This window comes from Nymphalis io, chromosome 17 (genome assembly GCF_905147045.1).
Source record: "Nymphalis io chromosome 17, ilAglIoxx1.1, whole genome shotgun sequence".
Classification (NCBI taxonomy): domain Eukaryota; kingdom Metazoa; phylum Arthropoda; class Insecta; order Lepidoptera; family Nymphalidae; genus Nymphalis; species Nymphalis io.
Window position 1 is genome coordinate 9,060,658 of NC_065904.1, and position 27,401 is coordinate 9,088,058.

The 27,401-nt window shown below is 30.5% G+C and overlaps 2 protein-coding genes across 5 annotated transcripts in view; one reads left to right on the forward strand and one right to left on the reverse strand.

Annotated features, from left to right (window-relative positions):
* LOC126774671 (probable beta-hexosaminidase fdl) overlaps window positions 1-27,401 on the forward strand; it is a 95,045-nt gene that overhangs the window by 24,523 nt on the left and 43,121 nt on the right. For 2 of the 4 annotated variants that reach the window (XM_050496201.1, XM_050496202.1), the window contains exons 2-3: window positions 752-789; window positions 19,643-19,701. The gene's annotated coding sequence lies outside the window, so the exon portion shown is untranslated. Of the gene's footprint in view, window positions 1-751; window positions 790-13,882; window positions 13,974-19,642; window positions 19,702-27,401 lie in introns of those variants that run through there. The other 2 variants (XM_050496205.1, XM_050496204.1) reach the window with 2 other exon arrangements.
* Window positions 16,843-27,401, reverse strand: part of LOC126774689 (uncharacterized) — a 33,396-nt gene continuing 22,837 nt past the window's right edge. Inside the window, exons 4-5 of the mRNA XM_050496224.1 lie at window positions 19,136-19,222; window positions 16,843-17,711 (exon numbers count right to left, since the gene is read on the reverse strand). Of these exons, the coding sequence (XP_050352181.1) occupies window positions 17,610-17,711; window positions 19,136-19,222 (189 nt within the window). The 3' untranslated portion in view covers window positions 16,843-17,609. The remainder of the gene's footprint in view (window positions 17,712-19,135; window positions 19,223-27,401) is intronic.

Consider the following 27,401-nt stretch of genomic DNA (forward strand, 5'->3'; position numbering starts at 1 on the left):
TAGCTTAACAAAGTTGGGGGCGCATTGACAATGTCTATGGGTGGCGTTGGCCTTATTCTGACTAGGTCCCTAATACAAAAAAAAATCTAAAGTCTATGTAAACTCGTTGGGTTCCATGAAAACGCTTTATAGTTTATCATTATAACTGGCATGTTGTAGAAATCCTCGTCGAATGCCAATATTTAATTTAGTATTCAAGTAAATGAGCTTCACAATAGTCTTTATAGAATTTTACGCCTTTATTTGAAAACCATCTTTTGTGTATTTGAAATAAATTGATGAATGTTCTCTACAAACTTGACAGTGGAGATTCTTCAACGACTGTGACCTCTAAAAACTTTTTGTGTTTAGATTTATTATCATTAGTCGATGACGTGTCCGTCGCGTGATGTTGGCAATTATAATGTCGTGACTACAAAAACTGCATAATTTTAGAATACTACTTAATTTAGAATTCCAAGACAAAACATATTTAAGATTGGCGCTTCCAACACGGATGCCAATATGTAAATTATTTATATTTTATAATAGTCTGTTCAATTTTTATATTTTGTATATTTTTAAATATTTTTAATGCTTTAGTTTTGTTACCACCCTGTGTCCTTTTCTGTGACACGTGAGGTTTATATACAAAAATCATGATGATCGGCTTAGTATTTAAGTAAAAACATAAAGATTTAATTGAAAGTAACATTTTACAGGATCACAGCGTTACGTTAAAAACGTATAATATAATTTTAATTTGTTTCAGATCGGTGTATGCGTGTGTAATGTGACTCGTATGGAATAGTAAGTATGTTTCATTAACGCAATAAAGGCTTATATCGATTATGCTACCATAAGTACTAAAATATTATTTTAATAAACGTAATTAAAACCATTAATAGATGGATAAATATATATATTTCAAAACGAACATAAAATTGAACAGCTATATATTTTTTTTACTTTTGATAGTAAAATTATACTAATAATAAATAAATTAAATAATAAACATAAATAAATAATAAATTCATAAATTAAATAAATAAATTCTCATATAACTTAGCAGACCATCTTTTGTACAATATATATTATATATTTGTGTTGTGCAATTAAGTGTTAAATAAGTATATATATATATATATCCTGAGATACCATTCACACACGGCCATCTGATCCCAAACTAAGCAGAGCTTGTACTATGGAAACCAGACATCTGATATACTACATATACTACTTTTTCTTTTGTAAATACATACTTATATAGATAATTATATCCAGACTCAGGACAAACAGACATGTTTACTGTAAAAAATAAATTAAATTTGTACCGATAGAAATTATAGCGTGGGGTTGCAGAAACAAACAAATATTTATTAAAAGTTCATTATTTTATAAAAAAATATATCATGTTCTTAGTTTAGTTTACTTCCTTAATAATACAAAGCCCTAGTACTCCTTCGGGTTGATTAACCCCACATATTTATTTTTATTGTCAAACCGCAATGCTTCGAATTGCCGTCTTCTGGTATGAAGGGCGTATAAGCCAGTGTAACAGAAATACGGGATGAACAGATTTAGATACGATAGTAGTAGCAGACTTAAAAAAAGAATAACTGTTAATAAATATAAAACTAAACTGGTTTTAACCTTTTGCCAACCTGTTCATCATCAATAAATAATAAAAAGCGAAGCACCACGCTGCTCCAATGCGGGTTTGTGGTTATACATTTGAAAGAATTTGCTCCCATACGTGCAGGTTTCCTCACGATGGTTTCGTTCACCGCTGAGCATTAGATGAATAATAAACAAATTAAGAACATGAAAATCCAGTAGTGTAGTAGTTTAACCAGGCAAGCCTGGTTAAAACTTCAATTTTGGATAACTTCATATTATTTTTAACAATGTTACCATACTTAAAAATAAACATCCAAATTATAACTATCAGGAACTGAATCTATCCTTAAACATTTCAGAATAAAATTCCTTTTAAAATAGTATTCCTAGCTCAGTTATTATAATACCAAATGTAATACCGCGAGGAGCTTTACCTGTTCAATTATTGTAATATATTTTTCAGCTCCATTCACTTGATTTTACATTTTAATAAACTAAATTTTCACTAAACATACCTACTAATACCTTTAAAAATAGAAAAGTAAATATATGAAAACACTTTTTAATATTTTTTTCTTCCTTCGTCTAATTTTTATTTACCTTACTTTATATAAGTTTACTTAGAATTACTAAGTCATATTTAAGTAAACCAGCACTGCTTATATAAGTGGAAATTTCAGTTCTCATGGTTCGGGACTATGACTATTTTTCTGAAGGTGAAGGAAATTAATTATTATCTGTATTTGCTAAAATAAAAAACAAAAAAAAAATACCATGACAATATTATCTGTGTGCACAGCTTAAATGAAAACTGTGATATCAAATAATTGTACCATCTCAAATAGTGGTGTACGGCAAAGTGATAATATTTTACATAATATGTCGTATATATGAGTCATGTAATTTATTCGGTATCTCATCTCTTTTAATTATAATAAAGGCACGCACGCCACCGACAACAACCGACAAGTTATCACCAATGTTTTTGTAGTTAAATATTTTAAAATAAATATACACGAAATAATAGTATAAATATTTCAAAACCAATATCGCATCGCGAAACTGAATCGTTCACAATGTTTGAATTGAAAAAGTTCGGAAGAGGTTCCCAAATATTTTTATGAACGAGTTTTTTCATTCTGTGCTTTAAAATTGCCGGGACTTCGTACTATAGAAGATAAATAAAACAGTAAAAAAATTGAATAACCAATAAAATATAAAAATCCATATGTTAAAATATATATATACGGCCTTATTTATAAACGATAATTAACGGTTTTTTCGTTAAACACTAATTTATCTCTTTTTCTCATTAATGATAATGATTTGATATTTGTAAGAAGAAGCATTGCTTAACGTATCATTCGCTGAACAACATTTATAATTAGGGCCTTATTTTTTCATAATTATGGAAGGACTCGAATATGTAATAATTATTTTTTTACCTAATAATGAAGAACATTTAATTTATCGTAATCATAGATGAGTTATTATACTACCATAGATTATTTTAGCTGATATTAATAATATTTTTATTAATATTATAAGAAATACTGTTTTCAAGGTATTATACACATATTCCTGTTTTTTCTCTTCGTTAAACGTAATCCGTGCTCTTTATATCGTTCAATTCTTGGCGCTTTTAGGTTAGGTACTCCTTAAAGTTTCTTTCCAATATAAAATAATATGTAATCGTTTCTGCTTTTAAAACTACCGATAAATATAATATATAAAATGTAGCTAATATACAGTTTAGTTTGTTATTTAGCATACTACATGCAGTAAAGGTGCGTTTTCACTGAAATAGTTGGCTTTTTCTTTTAATGAAATCACCAGATATTGTTCCTATTCTAATACAATTACAGGTAGATTTATAACCACATTCTACTTCTCCCTCTCTTTTAACACAAACCTGTATTGAAAACATAAAAGTTTGCATTATCTTATTAAAAAAAATAACCTTAAAATCGTTTCAACAAAATAGTCGGCAATTTCTGTGTTTGCAACTATTAGCAATTTCTCAGTAAGTCACCGACCATCAAACGACTTTGTACCAATATTTGCTGACAATTATAGAAAAATTCATCACTGATATATATTGACATAACAAAAGTTGATAATTTTACGTCTGTGTAGACAAAGCTTTATTACACAAAACTTAACACGTCGCTGCAACCAATAAAGTAACAGCCTGTGAATGTCCTGCTGCTGGGCTAAGGCCACTTCTTTTTGATGAGAAGGCTTGGAACATATTCCAGCACCAATGCGGGTTGGTGGAATACACATGTGGCAGAATCTCAGTGAAATTAAACACATTCAGGTTCACTGGGCCATCTCTGCTACAACCAATATCATCAATCAATTAAATATCGATCAATCATTTGCAATATTACTGTTCAGAAATTAATTAAAGTGAAAATGGACATAATTACTTAGTTAAAAATGTATAAAGATTTATTTAATTTACATTTGTAATTTAACTATCTTGAGGTAAAAAAACAACGATATAACAATTTTATTTAATTTTGACAAAATAGCTTTTAAAAAATGATAAACTTAAGTAATTCTTTTACAATTCAGGCTATTAAGCTCTGGAATGACCTTCCTTTAAATATTCGGGAGGCCAAATCCATATATATTTTTTGTAAAAAATCTTACAATCTTAATTTTAAAATGTTAATCTTAAAATCTCGTGCTTAACGGTGAAGGAAAACATCGTGAGGAAACCTGCATGTGTCTAATTTCATTGAAATTCTGCCACATGTGTATTCTACCAACCCGCATTGGAGCAGCGTGGTGGAATAAGCTCCAAACCTTCTCCTTAAAAGGGAGAGGAGGCCTTAGCCCAGCAGTGGGACATTAACAGGCTGTTACTGTACTGTACTCCCTTATCGCCAATAATTTCTTTTTTTTTTCTTGTTATGATTGATAACTTATCGTTTTCATTCGTTCTTATTGTATATAGTATGTATTTATATTATATACTTGTAATTGTATATGTATTGATAATATAATTTATTCATTGATTATATATGTGTATTTTATATTTAAATTTATTTATTAGTTTGTTTTAATTATATATTGATATTATTTTATTTATTATTACAGCACCACTTATATCCTAAGAGTTACTTACACCGTTGGTTGCCTGGAAGAGATCGCTATGTAGCGATAAGGTCGCCATAATTGTATGCTAGTTTTTTTTAGGTTGTATCCATGTATAATTTTTTTCTTTTTGTGGTGTACGATAAAGTATAAGGTAAAGTACTTTGTACATGAATTTAATCTGGTCTAATTGATTTAATCTGAGAGACTGAAACAGTATTTTCTACAAGGTACAGTGTCGTTTCGTTGTTCTGATAAGTTAGCATATATTAATGTTGTAATCGAGAATGTGAACTGGATGTGACGATCGAATACTTATTTTTTCTTCGTTCATAATTATTTATATTCTATATATTAACAATAAACCAGTGCATGTCACCGCGTTTTGATTCGCTCATATTAACATTATCAGGTGACAATTTTTTTTGGAATATCTTTTTGTTAAATATATAATTTACACGGTTTATAATTTTTTTTTATCATTTAAAATGTGCATAGATTAAATTACTTTAACGATTATTTTAGAAATTGGAATTTTGACTACCATAATGCGACTCAAATTTCTTTCGTCTTCCAAATGAATCCTCCTTACCGTTTAAATAAACCCTCCTTATAGCTTACAAAATTTTCGGTCTTCGGAGTAGAAGTAAATCAAAACTTCTTATTGGCAGGTAGGCATCATCACGAACAATAGACGCTGTGAAGTTCACTCGAATTCCCCTCAGGCTTTAATACTAAGAGTATTGTAAAGAAACTTTATATAATACGATATGAATATAGGAGATATTCATTTTTATTTATTAAAAGGAGGTTTCATTAACATATGCTTACTCTACCGAACAATATATATATATCATAATTATTTTTTCACCTACCGCCACTCTTGGAAGCTTTATGATAGAGATAAGGCTGTATACTTTTAACTTTTGTCTCAATGTTTTTTTTAATGTGGTGTAATACAGATTATGATTAACAAATTACAAAACAAAAAAAAAACTAAATATGTTTACTTTACGCTCGTATTTATTTTATGTAAGATATTTTTCTATTTAGCTCATGTTACACTTATTAAATATATTCTCTTTATATCAATTCCTAGACAATACTTTGTTCAGTATAAGATTAAAGAGAAATATCCATCGACAATTTTAAGTGCCCTGCGACCTTCCTTTTATATATTTAATACAAAAGAGGTACTTAATGTCCTTTGTTTAAAAGAAACTTGAATTCGTCGAATTTATATTGAAACCATAGCCCGTGAGAGAAGCCGCATGGAGAACGATAAAAAAAGTAATTTAACTTGACCCCTATCCTATATTTGCTCTCATACATTTCCGAGGTCAAGTTGTAGTAGAAAAGCCTTTTAGAGATCTGTGGCTTTTGTAAACGAATAGTTAAGTAAAGTTTTAATCTAGATAAGTTTTGTCATTGGAAAGGTTTGGAGAACCCGCTAAGTGCTTTTCGCGCTAATCTCGAACAGGATACAAAAAAAAAAACAATTTTATTTGAATTTAAAAGAAAGAAATTCAAAAAAACATTGTTAGTTAGTTCGTTTTACGTTAATCGAGGCTATATCGTATTATTTATTTATACTTATGATATAATTGCATGCTCAATGATAGAAATACATCGTATATAAATAATTATATACTTTATAAATACGTAATTAAAAATTCCCGAAATAAATATATGCCATTTATTAGGTAACGTAATATTAATACTGCTAACTCGTTGGTCTTGTGACTTACAACGATGTATATCCTATTTCAACAACAAGAGTAATAAATACAAATAAACAACTTTGACCTTGAATTGACGTGATATCATTGGTCGGAATCTTGAATAATCTCTATGACATTTATTATGGATTCGCGAAATAATTGCGTTCTAAATGTCGGCGAAGTTGTTATCGGAGCAGTACAATGGAATACTCTCTGTTTGGTACATTGTCGAACAAACCTCGGTCACCCAGCAAGTTCCTTGATATCATATGTATATTTTTTTAATTTATTAAATAAGACGAGGAGAATTGGTGGTAAAATATTTCTTGTGATCGCTCACTATCTTAATACTAATAATTGTTTGGTCGTAATTATATTACAGCATTGACAAATGTCTCTTATTCAAAATGAATTAAAGCAACAACCAAATATTGATTGCAGATACCTCTGTTGTTCAAAGCTTTGGTGTGCACTAAATCCGCCTGGTATTTGATTAGGAAGCTGTTCGAACAGAAATATCTTAGACATATCTAGAAATAATGGGTGGTACCATGCCTATTTTAATTGCTCGCATTTGATAAGGGCAGCTTGACATTTGCAAGGAATTTAAAAAGAAATCAAGAAATATGGTTTCCTTATAAAAACTTCAATTAAAATTAAACTATAAAAACATAAGTAAACGTGAATTTTAAATAATATAACGACCTCTTTTTCGATTGTCAAATATTCTACTGAAGAGAATATAGAATAAATATTGTTAGCATTAAGAAATTGTATTTAAAAAATAAATAAAAAACCCGTACACGCAACAGGGAAGTATAAGAAGAATAAACTGCAAACTTTTTAATTTTAATAAGCTAGTGCTGTTACTTTTTGTACGGCTTTTTTATATACATTGAGCTCGTCTTGTTTCCTACTAATGATAATATTAACTTAACCGTATATTTGAATTATTTAGTTGCAATTATTGCAAGTTATCGTTTTGTTTTTGAACGAGTTAAATGTAAATGAAAACAAAATGTGAAAAGGATGTGCTGCAGTCGTAACAATTAAGGATGACTATCAATCGAGCGTACTTCACAAAACTATAATGATACATAATTAGAATCCGTTAGTCGTTCAATCGTGAATTTAACTTGACATATTTCACGATATATAAAAGAAACTATTGGAGGTTTAAATAGGAATATAGGGCATTGTTATTTCTCCTTTTTTTAATTACAAAATGACAAAACTATATGTATAGCCGTAGTGTGTGTGATAAAAAAATATATTTTATAACATTAATGCTATGTATTCTACATGTTGATACTATACTATACTATATCCCGGGACATTTTTCACACACGGCCACCTGATCCCAAATTAAGCTTGTACAAAGCTTGTGCTATGGAAACCAGACAACTGATATACTACATATACTACTTTTCTATTGTAAATACATACTTATATAGATAATTACACCCAGACTCAGGACAAACAGACATGTTCATGCACACAAATGTCTGTCCTGGGTGGGAATCGAACCCACAACCATCGGCGTGAAAGGCAGGTATACTACCAACCACGCCAACCGGCTCGTCAAATATTAAAGGCTTGATAAGGTTTTTGTCCTAGCCCGTCTTGTAGGTACCCACTCATCATATATTTTGTCGTTATGTGACTTGTTAATCTGTTATACTGAAGTAACATAATCTCTAATAAATTATAATTACATTATAATCTATAAATATGTATAATATAATCTATAAGTAATCTGAGCCAAGATTAGCGTTACTGTGTTATTCAAATCCGGGTAACCATTACTATAAATATGAAGGCAGAAGAGCAAATGGCTTCCTTAAAATTAAGTTGTCTCTCGTTCATAAATACGAGCATTGAAAGACTATAAACCATTCTTTATCCATCAATTTGCTGCCAGCAACGTAATCTAAGATGTTGTTTCCCTTGTAACTGGAATTACAACTCGTTCATTCATCCTTGAAGCCGGAATACAACACTACAAAGTATTACCCAGACAGGACTGCACAAAGCCGTAGATGAAAATTCATTTTTAAAACGATAATTAATCTAAAAATCACTAAAAATATTTTAACGTGTTTTTAATTACACACATTGAACAAAGAATACAAGGAAAACAACAGAGGTCGAAAAAATTAAAAAGTTATAGATTGATTTAAAAAAACAGCAATCGAAGATAAATAATGTTAAATTAATGTTAAGAATGAAACTATTTAATAACAATTCGGTGGTTCCACACTTCATATTCATACGCTCACAAAACAGCCCCATTTAATGCTTGAAACACACCCTCCGTTCTTTCTTATTCTCAAACTTATTTTCACGTGCCTTGGCTGGGCGCTCACTGAGCGCATATTATATTTTCAAGGTTTCCTTGATATCTTTGAATACATTCAAGCGCTTGTACCTACGATTATTATATTTTTTTACTTCTTTACATAATTATTTTTTATCTGTTGCAGAATTTGTAGTTCTGCTGTGAATAACTGTATTATATTGACATTATATGAATCTAAAATCGTTGAAAGTTTTATTTAATAGTTCATTGAAAGTCTGAATGAAGTGTGTATTTTTAAATATATTTTTTATATGATTAATATTAATCATATAAAAATTAAAAAAAAAATGTTACCTTTCATGCAATCAATTCGAATATCATAAAAAATCGTAATAATTAAATAAATTCGTAATTAAATTAAAATCAACAATTCAAAGTATATTCTTGGTACATATTTCTGTGCAATGAAATGTGCACGAAAAAACAAAACCAATTTGAAAAAAACCTTTCAGCGTTGTTTCTGTGTTAATTGAGCAATATCCCGAAGTTAACGGAAATAAAAACCACATGGTGTATTCTATACCATCGCAAAACGACCAATACCATAGTAAAACCAGGATCAATAACCATTCACTAATTTTCGAGATTAGCACGAACATACATGTAAATAGGGTAACTATAATGAATGAATACATTTTATTATGATTTATGTAATCCGTTAATACTTAAAAAGTAAGAGTTAGAACTACAAAGAGCTTACTGGGAATTTTCATCTCGCCACTTCACTCCACGTCGCATCAAGACAACTTCCGAGTCCCCTAAAGTACTCGTATAAAGGTAATAAAAAGCCAAGATCAGATTGAAGTGGGCAGCATAAATAGCACAAGTTTTTATTCGGCTTTAAAATGTTCCCGATAGTCAGTTGAATGCGGTTTATAACTTGAAAGAATTGGCTTCGTTGATGGATGATGAAATGGCGGTTTGGCGATGTACATTAGCAGATCAAACGAAGCTAAGTTAAATAGTAATGGCCAACTAATTTATGAGTTTTTATTTGCCTTTTTAAAGTTTGTTTTTTTATGTGTTTCATGCCGGTTTTTCTTATAATCGAATGATATATCCATGTTTTATGAATCGATGTCAAAATATTTTTCGTTGATATAAATAAAAAAAAAAAATGAAATTTAATTAACGAAAAAATTTCTGAAAGTTGAGACGTCAATTATTTATTACTAACACTAATTTCTTATATTTTAATCCACAAAAAATACCCGTATTAAAATGTTCTAAAAACACAATTTTAATTAAAATCATAATATTCATAACATTTTTAAAAATTGCACTAATATAAAGCGAAATACTTCGTTAATTATCTTAAAGGAATTAGTTTGTAATTCAACAAATTATATACGTGTCGTTGGACAGGAATGTGAAACACATTGTTGTGCTTCGAGTTCAGTCGTGTGTGAAGATGTAGACGTCGTTTTCCGACATGTTATATACCTGCTAATGATGGACCGATCACATTTTTTTGTATGTCCTAGTTTTCCAGCTATGTCGTAAACACAAATATATGATATCTATATATATTAAAGTATAATGTCTGAAATATTAATCCCGCGTATCATTTAATATTTTTTAATTAATAATTTTAAAGTTAATATAGTAAAACAATTATGAGACAAGAAGTACTATTAGTTACACACTAATATTATGAAGCTGAAGTGTTTGTTTGTTTAATCGCGCTAATCTCAAGATCCATCAGTCCGATCGGCAAAACCTTTTCGCGTTAAATAGCACTAGTGATTTATTAAGAAAGTTTATAGGCTACCCATGGGGGCGAAGAAGCAACCTTTAACGCTGGTAAAACTGCGCAGATAATAGTAGATTATTAAACAGCATGGAGTTAGGATTCATTGATTTCCATGCTGGATTCATATGAGTTGTAAATTCAATTAATATGTCTACATTAATTGGTGTGTTCTCGTCTTTCACATTCCAAACCGGTGATAATGCTTATAACCAAAATAAACTGTTGAACTGCCGTTAAAAAAGAGCTTGCCTACTTGAATAAAGTTTATATTTATGTTTGATTATGTATATCCGCCGCTCTGCAATGAATTAGCGTGGTGAATATACTTGGCATTATTCTTTTTAATATATAATTGCTTAGATATATCAATCGACACGAATAATCGCCCATTGAAACTGGGACTGACAGAAATATTAACTATTCCTTGGAAAACTAAGGTCATAATAATGAAGGTGACCTTATGGCATTTGTGCCTCTAATTAAGAACAGTCAATCACTAATCCTATATGTTAGCGAATTTTTACGATCATGGCACTTATACGTACAATATTCTCATTTTTCTAGCTAGCATAGCTATATATAGTTTGTTTTTATTACATTTGAATTATATGCGGTTCAGACATCGTGCATTTAATTGAGTCGAAAGTTCGTACAGTTGTTGTTAACATCTATTTTTTTATATATATAATTTAATAATAGTATAAAAACAGTATCAAATTTTCAATTTTTTTTATATATGCTCTTGTTCGTTGTAGAGTTCCATCATGATGTTATCTAATTCTGTTTGGAATATTTGGCCTAAATAAATCTTGTATAAAAAGACAATTGCTATGTATTCTTGAGATTTAAGGAAAGTTGCTGTCTATACGCGCTTGGCTTACGTAATTTTTTTATGTATAATAGGACTTATATACCAAACCTAGACGGATTGCGGAACAGTGCGCTACGCTGCGCACCCTCGGCGCTGGTTCAAGTGGATCACTCATTAAAATGTCATCACATTATGTAAATTGATTTGATTTCAATATAACCGACCATAATTATTATTAGGAAAATAAATCATAATTTTGTGTATGTTCTATTCCATGGCGTTGGATTGTAAACTGCATTTCGTATTTTACGGTCGACCGACGATGCGTTATGTTACAATTTACAAAAATTTGGTTTTGGTACCTATATTTGGTATTAGTAGGAATAATATTGTTTTCGGATGTTTGAACTTCATCCATCGATTTCTATTATTTTATATAATATACTAGCAAATCGTTCCTGCTTCACTGGTGGATAAGAATAAAAATGTACTTTGTATAGGATATTCGTAAAATCCATTCTTAGTGAGCGTCTACGTCGGGGAAGGAGTAACTGTGCAAGTCAATCGGGCGGATAGTTTGTTTTGGGAGATCTCGTGATGAGTAGTTCGCTTATATATATATATATATATTTAAATATTAATCTGTACATATAGAAATATATATTTACGATTTATGTTTAAAATGTATTAATTACTTCTTTCTTTAATAAATATAATTACCATAACTATATTATTATACGTCCTCAATGCAGTTCTTTCGAAACACAGTATTTGACTAATATTTATAAATAAAAGAGAAATGTCAACGCTTTTCACAATGAAACGAAATAAAACATCTTCGTAAGCTGAAGTGAGACAGTCATAGATATATTATCATATTTTTTTAATAACTTAATATTTCTAATAATTATGTTACGAAAAGTATTCCATTATCAATTCGCAATTTCTGTTCACGTATACATATATGTATGTGTTTTGTGTTTTGGATTGCATAGTCCAATTTCATTGTTTATTTTTATTTGATGAACGTATTTTATTTATAATCTGTTTTTCGAACCATAAATAAATAAATGCAATGGCTACTTGTAAATCCCGTCGTGTCTTAATCTCAAACAGATATACATATATACCGGCATCCAGTTTTATATATAATGTTGAAATAATCAGTTTAATACTTTTAATATAGCATTTAATGGCAAATTAAAAGTCAATCAAGTACTTATGTGTACTGATACTAAAGTGTTGCCTGTCTGTTTTTTGCTTGTTGATGTGATATTATGAGACTTTTATTAATAAGATAATTTTCTATAGCCGTAGGTGTTACATAGGAGGTAATCAGTTTATCAGAGTTTAGATACTTTTGACGCTTCTATTTAGCTTTTGATCGTACGTTTATCATAGATTATTATTATAATATTTATTGTAAAATATATTTTGTCTTTAATATAACCATAATTTTCGAAGAAGAATATTAAAAAAACAATAGAATTTAAAAACAGAAAACACTTGACAACAGAGTGTAAGCTTTTTCATTTAACTCAAACACAAATTATAAGTAAAAACCTTAAAATCTATATTACCGTAATATTTATTAATTTGTTTCTTGACGTTCAAACTACAAACATTCCGTATAAAAACATCAAGATAATCAAACTCTTGTTATGTAAGTACTTAATTAAGCCGTCTCTGAGAACGATATATAAATAAACGAAAAAGAAAATGAACAAGTGAAAACGAAAAAGAAAATGAACAAGTATCAACATATCTAAGCCCTCACATACCTAAATCTACGGATAATATGAATGTCGTGTGTAATCATGAAATTTCAACTTACTGGAAAATGTGTCGGAAGAAATATCGCTTTTAAGTTGTAAACATTACGGGTTATAATCCCATTTTCCATTGACACGTAAACCGCTCATGAGCCGCTCCAATATAATGAAGCGAGGATGTAAAACGCAAGTCCGTTATCTTTTACATAAACTAAGTAACACCTGATGTAACGTGGAATTTCTTTAAAGATTTAACTGCAGGAGAATTTTAATAGGGATTTATATTCTTGAACTTATATCCTACTAGCTTCCACCCGCGCCTCTGTCCTGACGGGAGGTTGTCCTTTTCTATATCTCTGACAGTGTAAGCAAAATTTCATGATGATCAGTCGAGTAGTTAAGACGTGAAGGCGTATCAAACAAATTGACTTTTGCATTAGTTATATTAGTTACGAATTAATGTTATCGCTTGCTATTTAATGGTAATTACATACGCGCACTCCTTTACGCAGCCGAAGCCGCGAGGTGAGGAGGATATTTTTTTTTCTCTAAGATTTTTTAAAACCCTCCACACTAACTACCAACCATGCTGTGGCTTCATAATATTCCACCACATAAATTCGTTATTATTCTTCCGAACATACATTACAAAACATGTATTGAGAAGCAATAGTCAGTAATACTGACTTTGTTTCTTTGAATTTATTTTTTGAGGAAACTTTAAATCTACAGTTTACAGATTGAGCGAACAACCCTCTTCAGCAAAACAAATATAGTATGGATAGCGGCTGCATTTCCTCAAAGGAGAATACTGTAAGGTTATTCTTTGCAAGTGCCCGGAGGATACTCGATGGTATTATTTTATATATATTATAAAATTTTATTTAGACAAAATAAATAGTAAATTAAGTGCTCATTATTACGTATTGCATAAAATATATTTGACATCAAAAGTCGACATCATCATCACCATCATTCATCATTATTTTAAATAATTGGATAAGAAACACAATTAAATTCTGATAATTCCAAATGAAAAATATAAATATAGTTTAAGGTTTTGCACGTTTGTTGTTTAATCAATAAAAAACTACTTCTTAATAAGTTTTTATTTATTTCACGTGTATAATACTTATAAATTCTAGGCTGTGCGATCATTCCCTAATCATTATAATATAAGCATATATTATTTTATATACGTCAACCCACCTCAGCGCATGGTCATAGTAAAAATACGAGTCTTCACAGTCCACGTCCCATCACACTATTTAATCCTTATCTGATATCGTAAGCCAATCAGTTAAACTCGTTTCGCATGGATTGTGTTTTCACGGGCCTATGCGCCGTGGGAAGCATATCGCCGAAGCTGGCGCTAAACCATCTATAATGGCCCATCGGATCCACCAATTGTTAGTAATATCAAAGGCCGTGTTTAGCTATATTTTGACATCATATACTTTATCCGGTAAATATGTTGTTTTGAGCCGCGACCCATATGCTGACAAAAGCATATCAAAACAACATGAAACGGACGTGAAAGTATAGTTCAATCTTAATTGAAGGCATTTGAATTATTAATTGAAGGCAATTGAAGACATTTTCGCGTGATCAGTCGCGAATGCAATTCTTAGTCTTACGGATTGGTTAATGTAGACAATAGACGAGGTTATAGCCGAGACAGCCATTCCAAGAAAAGCCGATTGTGTTACACACAATTTATAAACAAATTTGACAGAACTAAGACTTGCTATCCTTTTCAACTTTACATAAAAGAAAAAGACAGCAATATTTTTATTTCTCTCTATATAGTTTAAAGATTGTATATAACAGTATCACCGCTATCAAAACGTACAGTTGCAGTAACCTATAATACAATTGTCATATCTAAAAATATTTAAATCTATAACAAAATAAGCAACAAAATTACATATTAGACAAGGTACGCCTTACTTTACAGTTTAACATAGATTATTCTATATGTGATCTTATTCTAGTCATAAGACATCTGAACAATATAAAGGCCACTCATCAAATACGAAAACCGCTTAAAATAAATAAATTATATACGATTAAAACTAGTATCGAGCTTATTAGCAATTTTATATTATTATTAGTTATCGATAACTTCCATCCAATATATTAGTTATAGGGTCATGACGTCATTGATCTAAGTAATACATTCTAAGAATTGTTAGTGCTAGTAATCATATAAATAAGTCGAATTTTACATAGTGTACTACATAATACCATTGCACACTAATATATTGGAGTGACATTTGCTGAAATACATTAGAATGCAACGAATTTCTTATATAAAATTAAACACATGCTCACAAATTAGAATTGACTTTTTAAATAATTATACATTTTATTGTAAGTTAATACATATTTTAAACACGTAGATGTAGCTGAAAATACAGAGTAAAAATACATATATAATTATTATTAGCAAGCAATCAAAGGTAAAATTTGTTTTTTTTTTACATAAATCTTATAATTCTTTCCTTCCTTAAAAAGCGAAGCGTACATCGCTATCGCTGTTCACGTTTGTGGAATTTCCTCTGCGCAAAACACAAGAATGTAATGTTACAGGTAGGACTGTTTCTTGTCAAGAATTCAGGAAGTGAATGTTACAAAGGAGTACGTATTAATTTTACTTAAACAGTTTTACAATTGACGTTATTTCATTAAAGAAATAAAAAAAAAACAAAACAAGTATGAAAACAAAGACTTTTTTTTTTTAATCTGTCACAGAATGCAATCATGCAGAAATTAAATATTAACATGTTAATTTAAATTTTTGTATTTTTATTGTCATTCTTTAAAATAATAATATATTATGAATACAATATGTAAAAGAAAGTAAAAATAATTTAATATATGTAAATATCTGATATGTTTCATCTTCTTTGTGTCCCTTATATTAACTATACGGATTATATACTAATGACTATACTCATTACATAATATGGTGGTTTTACATAAAAGGATCAACGATACGTAACATACATTATGTAACAAAAGAAATAGTTATTATGATTTTGCAGATAATGATAATAATACATTAATTTTTATTAATATAGTATACAAGACCAGAAAATAATTTATGATTTAGAAACATATTATAACTATGAGAGATAATATATATACATATAGAAACTTAGGAATATACAATTTTATTTTAAAAGCGTGTTTAACTTAGAATTGAAACTTTTTGCGTCAGAAACTATACATTAGCGTTGCACTCCGAATTAACCATGTAATGTTACCCTCATCGCGATCATTATCCACTTCAAAACAGTGAATTATACCGTATGGATCACTGTATACATATCGGTTGTGTCACTAATACGGGATGTCAATTGACAACGAAACGAAAGTGTGCAATTGGCGCGCTTCGACCGTGTCCAACCAGATATTTTTACAAGTCGATAAAATAGGAGATTGCGTGTCCAATCTTACTTGACAATCCGTTTTGTGTCACAAATGTTCTGCTCAACGATATATGTGTGAATAAAAGTCATACATTAACTTAATGTTGTTATAAAAGTTATATGTATGACGTATGTATACTAACTGATTATTAAAACTTTCTAAACAATTGACTGTATGTTTTCTAAACCAAGTATAATTTTAATTTTTTCGCAAATATTTATAAAAATAATTTTTATAAGTTGACAAAGATAATGTCCACAATTTAGCAAACGCAAAAATATTTTTTAAAGAAATATATTAAAACAAATAACGACGAATACATAACAATATACATAACATAAAGGTGGATGGAAATAAAATACAAATGTCATTATATAAGTTCCCAAAAAGTCCCATCTTCAAACTATTTCAACAACGAAACCAAATTTCATACCGCTGCGGTCTATTGTAATACCAAATAAAAATACTTTTAATGATGTCAAGCGTTCCGTGTGAGAGCACTTCTCATACAAAAACGCAAAACAAAAATACTAAAAATCAAACATATTTAGTACGGGAAACTTCAATTAAATAACAATACATGAACCACCGCTGGAGATGTGCTGTTCTCTGATAATATTCACTTGTATGTCAAACGGAGGAACATCTTTGAAATTTCCTAGAATTATCATATTTCTTGTTATCTCGTTCTGTTCAAAAAACTGATTGATTTGAACTGATGTTTAAAAATAAATTGCAAATCCCCAAAATCCAAGAATATTTTTATGTATATAGTAATAATAAAATTAACTGTTTTCATTAATTTATATAATTATTTAAATAGTTCAAAACTATTAATGCCCACTGCGAAAGAAATAACAAAATAATCACACTTCAAACGATAAACTTTCTAGTAGTTTTATAACACGTATTCGTGTGGTTACGTTTTAAGTATTATATTTATTTATCGCATAAATGATTACAAGCGTAGCTCAATTGATAATTACCTAATATTATTTTGGTCATAAGTAGCGTTGGTGTTCAGGGACGATGACGTGGATGAAGCTAGAATTTATTATAATTTTGTATCATGTAGTAACACGGCCGCCTCGTATGATGGTAGACCACTATCGCCTTTTGTCGGTTTGCATTTTGAACACGGCTCCGATAGTACTTCCTGCACAAACATATACAATAAATAAATATAGTTTTATTTAATTAATAATTTAATTTCTCTTAATATTAAATTTAAGGATCAAGAATGAGCTGAATTTATAAACAACTAATTTTACATAGTCTAAAAATTAACTTTAAATAAAATTTATAACTGTCAAAAATATGTGATTTTAAGAGTGAAAGGTGTTAATGATACTGGGTAATTATAGGCACCGTTATTTTATATAATAACTAGTTTAAGCCCTCGACTTCGTCCGCTAGTTCGGCAGGAGGGGGGGGGGGGGGCTTTGACAGATGTTATCTATGATAAAAGTAGCCTATGTCCTTCCTCGGTGTTCAAACTTGCTCTATACCAAAATTTATCAAAATCTATTCCGTGATGGTAACAGACAAACTGAGTTACTTTTGCATTTATAATTTGTGTATCTAAATATAGATAGATATATTCTAGCCGTCTTATAAACTGACGTAAAACTTTGAACGTAGTATTCAATTCACAAAAATGGGTCAATTTAATTTACTTTGTAAACGTACTATGTGTCGGCGACTCCATTGCATTCATGTTATTGTTTTCGTAAATCCTGTCATTTGTCATAAAATGTCATTATCCAGGTTCCAACCTCTATATCAGTTGTCTCTTTGGCTTTGCGGTTTAATCGAAATGATGTAACGTTCAGACAGATTGAGTAACGTTTGCATTTATAACTTTAGTCGCATCAACCTCACTTAACATATAATATAATAATGTGTCATAATTTTATGCGTTTTTATATATACAGTAAAGTAACAGTTATGTTAATTTTTACTGTTAATTTTACTGTCTTACTATACTTATTATAACCTAACGGGATTTAGAATTAAATTTGTTAAATTACTTCAAAAGTTGGTCTCGACTTTAAGGTTTTTCAAGGTACCGTCAAGGTTCTTTGTAAGAATTTAGAGTTATAATTTTTATTACCAAAGATACGCTATAATGTTGATATTAATATATATTTTGGCTTAAGAAAGAAGAAATTCTTTTATAATGGGAAGGTAATTTTTTAGTATAATTTTGTTTTAATATTAACAATTCTCGTGTTTTTTTTTCTATTTTATTAATATTTTTAATTTATGTTTTAGTATTATAGCCATGATTACTACAATGTAGTGACTGTACAATGTGTAGATTTGGCTATTTTTTTAAATATTAAACAAAGTTTTTTATATTTATGTTTTAGAGTAAATGATTGTTAGAAGAAAATAAATAAATTTATATTATACGGTTTGTATGTTTATTAAATGTTAATATATATATAGACCTCCGATTGATCTACATATACATACGCAGCTTCTGATATTATTAAATATTTGATGTAACCATTTCATATTATATTTATAATATGTCATATTTTGATCTAAACAGTAATAATATGAACAGAAATATACCTGAAGAATGTCTTCTTTGATCGCTGACGTTCCCTCGACGACCGTCTCGTACGCCGGCGGAGGGCCGGGCATTTCGTCGAGGAATTGCTGCAAAATAAATATTCGCCTTAGTTTACACGATAGGAGTTTAATACTCAGGAAAGGAAAATTCTATTTGTAGATTGTGTATTATAACTCACAATCACATTAAACCTTTACTCAGGTGTAAATCTGCTAAAATCAATTGCAAAATGCAGATCATGTTATTGATAGACATTTCACGTTAAATAAATAATTGCCTTCAATGTTAATAATCAGAGATCGCCGAACAATTTATATAAAAAAAAAAGAACAATTTACGAAGTGACAGTTACCAACGGTATACCAATCGCAGCATAACTAGAACAGATTCGTAATCAATTCCACAGTGTTAACAACCTGTTAACGTACCCATTTTTAGGTTAAGGTCTCCTCTTTTTTAATTGTAAATATTATGTAAAATATAGTGTTATTTTTTTTTTATTTCAGATGATCGTATGCTTAAAAACTGTCGAAAGAGAACAATCGTGATTTATCATTCTGTAATGGTGAGTAACATATTGAAGATAAACTACATATCAAAACAAATATTGATACAGAGTGTAACGCGGAATTATATATAATTAATATCAGCGCATCTGTGCGACGAAGCAAATTAATCACTGCAAAGACGCTACAGCGAATACGCGCGAGTCACGGACGCATTTGCTTCGCATAGTTGAACTGATTCGTCTGATGTGTTTTTAATAAATACTTCTTTCATGTTGAAAAAGGAATAATTAAATAAAAATTATTCTTTGAGCAATTCAAGAGAAATCATACATCAATTCTTAAATTATGATCCAAATCTGGGAAACATATTTTAATTAACTATTACTTATTATAAGTCTAAATAAAATAACTTATATCTATGTCAGAAATATTAATTGAAATGATTTCTTGCCACTTGTATATTTTTTATTTATCATAAAGATGAAAGAAATAATAAAAGCTGACTGAATCGCTTTTTTTATTTTCCACGTCGATAATAAAGTAAACAGAATAATTAGAATGCTTGCACTTTCATCTAATATAATAAATAATATTTTAAAAATAAAAAAAAACTAATCAAGTCGTATGCAATAATTTAATAGTCATTCTATTATTTTACCAATACAACATTTAAAAAAAAAAACAAAATAAGTTATTAATTTTCTTTGAAATACATGAAACACGCGACAGTTTATTAATATTGACATGCGTTATACAAATTTTATGGTACAATAGATCGATGTCGTGTTTAGTTTTAGGTATCCTAGACACGACACGGTAAATGACTTATGTTCTGTAATATCAACCTCCTATCGTCGCGTGCATCTTTTGTTTACATTATGTCGATGCGATACATTAAAAAGTATTACGTATTGTAGGTTATTGATGGTTATATTTACTTTATCGAAATTACACCTATACTATTGTTTCATATAAGGATACCTATTCAAGTAAAAAAAATAGCTATTCTACAAATCATGATCGCTTGGTATGTTAACACTATCCGATAAAATTAACCAGCTGTCATGTCACCAGAGACAATAAGACGGATGTTTTATATTCTATAAAAGCATTATGCATTGCTACTCTATGGTCCAAGTGTATTAACGGACAACGAAACAAAGATATAACTTGGAATTTGCGCCACTTGTTCGCTTCAGTATTTACCGCTTCGTCTCCGACCTTTAACTTTGTTTACCTGATATGAGAATATATAAGTAATTCGAACTTAACGTGTGCTCTGATTCTATATTGTACGTTGAGGTATGGTTAGGAGAAGTTTGTTTGCTCAAAGGATTTAAAAAAAAAATGTTACGATGTGTAATAGGTTTATTAACTTGTGAACAGTAACATACGAGTGAAGATGAGTCATATTTTAAGTACACATTATATAACTTTCATAGGTGTGATCACTCATTGTGACTCGGCACTGATTACCAGTATTCTTCTACCTGGCGTCGTAGAGGCAGAACAATCGAAAATATCGTTCAAAAAAAAATTTTGAAATGATCATTCCCTGATCTGACGTCACGCCAACATAGTATATATTGCAACTGTATTGAAATTTCAATAATTATATCGATTAAAATTAGTTACTCCTTTCGCGACGGAGTCGCTCAATAATCGTAAGATTTTACGCTAATACTATCCAAAATAAATGTTTACTATCTGAAATTTGGAACATTTTTTTAATTCAATTAAAAAAATTAAATCAGTTACTTTTTATGAAGTCGAGAAGCTAGTTATGTATATGTACCAAAAAGAGCCCGCAACAATTGATACTGACATTTAAATTTAATGAAAATTGACATTGACTGTCAATAACTTGTGAGTGTCGACAACTCATCACTTAGCTCTTTGTATAAAAAACCTCTCTTTTCGTCCGAACCCTTCACTCAAATGTTACATATCAAATTATTAAACTCAAATAATTCTATATAAAGGGCTATACAACCTCAATTTTCTTTAACTATTAAGTAGCAATGGCATACTTATTGACCTAATAAGTGAACGCTCGAAGTAATTAATAAAAAATATTATTATTAAATGTCAAACTAGGAACCAGTTAATTTTTTAAGGCTTTGCGCCGAGTGGGTAGTACCTCTCTCCGCCTCATTCATTAGTTATTCTATCACCAAAGGTGTATATTGCTGCTAATTACAGATACATAACAGTATAGATGACGTAATTAGATTATTGATGTAAGATGTATATAGTTCCGGCTAATGTAGGTTGTCTATTTGTTAAAGTAAGTAACAGCCTGTAAATGTCCCACTGCTGGGCTAGACCTCCTCTTTCTTACAGGGAAAGGAAGGAGCTTATTCTACCACGATGCTCCAAATAGGGTTGGTAGATACACATGTAGCAGAATTTCAATGAAATAAGACACATTCAGGTTTCCACGTGATATTTTCTTTCATCGCCGAGCATAAGATGGATTATAAACACAAGTGCTTAACATGAAAAGTGGTGCTGCCTGGATTTGACCCCGCGGTCGTCGGTTAAGATTCACGCAAAACGAAAGAAGATTAAAAAAAATTAATACCAATACTACTAGTAAGTAAGACACCAAAACAAGAATATTTAATATGAATTAGAAAGTTATATGAATAGAAAGTAACCGAAACATAATTATTAAATTATATTAAAAATAATCAAAATTCATACATATTTACCAACAATAATATTTATAAAGAATAATGACTGAGCTAATTGCTGTTTCTTCTTCATAAGAATCTATACTAGTGGTGGTTCTATTAATTGTAAAGTAACAATTCAACTGTGCTTGTTAGAGACCTACTTGAGTTTATTTTAATATGATATACTATTCAAGATATACTTTATACAACTCCCCCTTTATGTTCGAAGGTAAAATCAATCTAGAATTAAGAGGATCAAACTTAACAAGCAATACACTAGCTCAAAGGAAACGAGAATCCAATCGGTGCTTTGTAAAACATTTTTTTTATTGCAAAAGAAAAATATAACATGAGTCGAGTACATTGCACTACTTTTTTATATTTAAGAAGAAATACTAAATCTTTAGCTTTATAAAAATTTGAATCCGATTTTTGTAATGTGATTATTGATTTACATCAATACTAGAAATAAGTTAGAACGCATCCTTAGTTTTTCTGCTTCCCCGTTACTACTTAAACAAAATTGTAGAAAAAATAAACGTAAGGTACATTAATTATTTATCCATTAAAATGATTGGATTACGCGTAGCAGTAACTTCAAAAACCAAGCAATGGTTCTAGATGAAAAATATTCTACTAATACCGACATTCAATGTTTATAGTAGTTATTAAACAACGCGCGGTAGTAATAATAAAACTATCAACTCACGCTATGAATAGAAAAAATATAAATCTATATATAAAATTTAATGTGATGAATCATCAACACAATGCGTTAACAACATACAGCATTTAAATGTAGATGCAACTTTCTATTCGTAATGTTTATGTGCACGTTATGAAAGGATTTTACGAAATTTTGACAATAATGGTGGCGCCGCACCTCAACAAATCTAATGCATCAGCCCATTTATTTATCGCAAATGATAAGCATATCAAGAAATGTACAAAAAAAATTGTTTTGAAACAATATAAACTTGACACGCTGAAAACGGACACACATAATAATAAAAGTAAAGCCAATATTCTAGGTCAGGTCATTGTAGATCAAAAACCTCAAGATTTAAGTTTGGACCTTATTCACGACACATACATACTCGTACATATCACATTGATAATTCATTTCTCTAATTTCGATTTGGGAGAGAGAAAGAACTGTGTGAATGATGACATGTGCAGGGGAGTACTTGAGGGAATGAACGCAAGGTGACCCTGCTCTTGCCCCAAATAAATGGGATAAACGCCAGCAAATGACGATGAACTTAAATTTCCCGACGGGCAGTACTAGTTCATTATGCCGTTCTAAAATCCGTTGATAGAATTCAATTCCAGAATTTGTAAACTGCTTATGAATGCAATTATAATACTAATATCTATATAAGCTCGTTTGGTTTGTATCTCTCCAGATTAATAATAACTTGTCCGATTGATATGCATTACTTAAATTGCATATTTTGATAGTTTATAGTTTCAAAAGTAGACTATGTATGTTTTCGGTTCAATCGTTTTATAAGCGAACGTTGTAAAAACTACAAGGAATGTACCAAAACTTTGTACTTAAGATTTGATGATTGTCCAAAATCAAAATCGCCATTCATATATTGCAATATTACTTTATGAAATTTTTGGTAATAGCGATTTTCCGTTTTATCTATCTTATATTTTTTTTTTCATCGTTATCATCCTATTTAATGTTTGGTCATGTATGCGCAGTTCAAAGTATTATAATCGTTATAACCTCGCACTTATCGTACGACCTAAAGTAACTGTGACATCTGAAAAAACATTCAAGTATTACATAATGATAGCAACGGATAAACTCCTGACCGAATTTCTGCCGCGGCAGCCGTCAATTGCAAATCTGCACCGGAGATATCATCACTCACGTAGCCCGATGGCACGGAAATCCGATACGACCGGAGAGAGTTTAGAAGCAACAGTTTTTCGTGCTCTCCGAGATACAGCAGTGTAATACTCCTAACCTCCTAACTCCGAACTACTATAGAAAATTTGTTAACATATCCTCAACATAACCAAACGGTTTTATTTTATGGTTCTGAGTTTTGAACGCGGAATCTCGAGATCTGCAACCGTATATCAAGATCACGAGCATTCCTATGTTATCATAGGTAGTATTCCAAACCTTAAACTCTGGAAAATAATTTATAATACAATCCTTATTTCACAGTAAAGTTTGACTAAATTTAAGAGAGAGTTTAAATTTGAGTAAAAAATTCCTAAAAACGATTTATTTACTTTATTATGATATAAATTTGGAATGTTTATTTTTTCTTCTAGTATTAAATTTATGTATGTCACTTTTTTGTATGATAAAGATTGTTACATATACACTGGCCGCCAAAAAAATCGACCCACCCGTATTTTTTTACTTACAAAGTTGTTATCTTAACTATGCGACGACCTAGGTGGATTGTTTTACTTATGGGACATACATTTAACATTTTATTACCCACTTGATATTGATTTGGAGGAGTTGTAAGTGTCATTGAGGATATTTGGAATATTTTAAAAGTATTGATAAGAAAACGTTACTTTGTGCACAAAGTGCATGGTTAGTTTATTTCCAGTTCTTAACGCGGAGTCATCTCGGTTCGATGTTTATTATTGATTAAGTGTATGAAACTTTGTTAAAACAATAATTTTAATAAGTTTAAACATAAAAAATGGATACTACTGAAGCAGAAGCTGCTCAAGTCGTAGCTCTTATTCATGAGGGGTTAAGTCAGCGAAATGTGGCTAGAACACTAAAATTAAGTCGTTCAGCGGTGCGAAGAGTGTACAAACGCTACTTGGAGACTGGGGAGTATCGCCGGAGACCAGGATCTGGCAGGGGGCGTGTCACGAACCCGACCGATGACCGTTTTATTGGTTTGACGTCTTTAAGAAACCGACATCTTTCGGCTGTTGACGTTCAAGGTAGACTCCGAGAAAGTCGTGGAGTGTCTGTGAGTGAAAATACTGTAAGAAGAAGACTTCGAGAGCAAAACTTAACCCCTCACAAGCCAGCAACAGGACCAAAACTCACAGCATCCCATCGACAAGCAAGACTACAATTTGCTAGGCAGCACGTCGATTGGATACTGGACCAATGGGAGACAGTATTGTTCAGTGATGAAAGCCGAATGTCTAGTAGGCTCTGATGGACTACGTAACGTCATGCGAAGGCCAGGAGAACGCTACTCTCAGTGTTGCATTCGAGAAACAGTCCGATTTGGTGGAGGCTCTACAATGTTTTGGGGAGGTATTTCTTTGACGGGACGCACAGAGCTGGTTTTTTTCCGTAATCGTGCTGTTAATGCTGAAACTTACATAACGGACATTCTGGAGCCTCATGTGATGCCTTACGCTGGATATATTGGGGATAATTTCCAACTTATGCACGACAACGCACGACCTCACGTCGCTAGAATTGTTAAAGACTATCTCAGGGAAGTCGAAATTCCAGTTATGCAGTGGCCAGCCAATAGTCCGGACTTAAACCCGATAGAGCACCTCTGGGACCAGCTAAAACGTACGGTTCGAGCACGAAATCCAATTCCAGAAACCCTGAATCAACTGGAAGCTGCCCTAACTGAAGAATGGCAACGGACCCCACAGGAAGACATTAAAAAGCTAATCAGGTCACTTAATAGGCGTATGCAGGCAGTGATTAGGTCAAGAGGAGGAAACATTCCCTATTAAAGTAAGATTTAGGCACCCAAATTTAAAAACAAACGGCATAATCGTTTTGTACACAAAAAAATAAAATTGCGTAAAATTTTGTGTTTTCGTGTTTTGTCACATATTTACCTAAAAACCTATTTTTTGCGCACTATTTCTGTTTTTGTACAATCCTACAATTGCATTTTTACATTATCAATCTTAAAAATATAAATATGTGGTAGTTTAAAACCATACGATAGCTTTTTTACAAAAAATGTAGGTGGGTCGATTTTTTTGGAGGCCAGTGTATATTTGCGTAAATATACTGTGATGCAACTGTCATTATACCAATTTTCTCAAAGATTAAAATTTATTCTACACAGTATTATAGATAAAAAGTGTGAAGTTACTATTCGTTACCGTAAAGTAATATTAATTTTATTTGCAAATCATTCTTTAAAAGAATCAACATTCCGCACCTATTTTTTTTAATAGGATGGCAGCCATTAATATGACAACGGATTGTATGTGTTCATTTCTGCTCATGGACATTACTGGTATGAAGGACTTATAATGGAATTGTGTTAGGTTATGTGAAAGTGAAATATGCAGCTCACTCACAAACGTCTAACTGGAACACAGCTATACTCAACTTTTGTCAGTAGCATCGGCAACTGATAGCTAAATCCTACACTATAAAGCCGCACAAACATGGTCGCTTGACGTTTAATTAACTCGTAAAACGATAATCCAAATATGATTTGCTACATAACCTAAAGCTACTTGAATAAAGTAGGTAATGTTTTTTCATTTTCATTTAAAGCCTAATGTGTGAACACGAAATAGCACAATTTGCGCTACTGAAAAATATATTTGTACAAATACATAAAAACATCATTTTATAAGCTATCCTTAGCGCGTTTCTTTGTATAAATTTTGCGTTAGACCAAATGAGATAATGTTTCTAAAACTTTTTGATCTTTGCGGCACTCATTCATATATTCTGTATATTTGAAATAGCGTATGAATCTAGCAACATGACCAGGTACATTTAATTCCATTCGAAGCGTGACCCGATACAAAGAGATAATAATATGATCAAAATAAAATATCAAAACAAACTTCGTTCAACGATAAGATATCGAACATATCGAGGCGCCTTTGAATCGAAAATTAACAAGATTGATTGAATTTATAGCGGTAGTGGTAACAGGTTGGGTATGTAGATTTTGTTGAGAATAACTAGCAGGAAACTCAGTATTTACTCTTATTCCCTTAAACTGGAAGGGGGGTGGTAAGTTTAAGTTAACTTATATTATTTTCTGCACCCTTGACAACGTGTAGACAAAATTTCATGATGAAATAAACAAATTTTCGCATTTATAATATGGTTAGAAAGGATAAGTACAAATTTA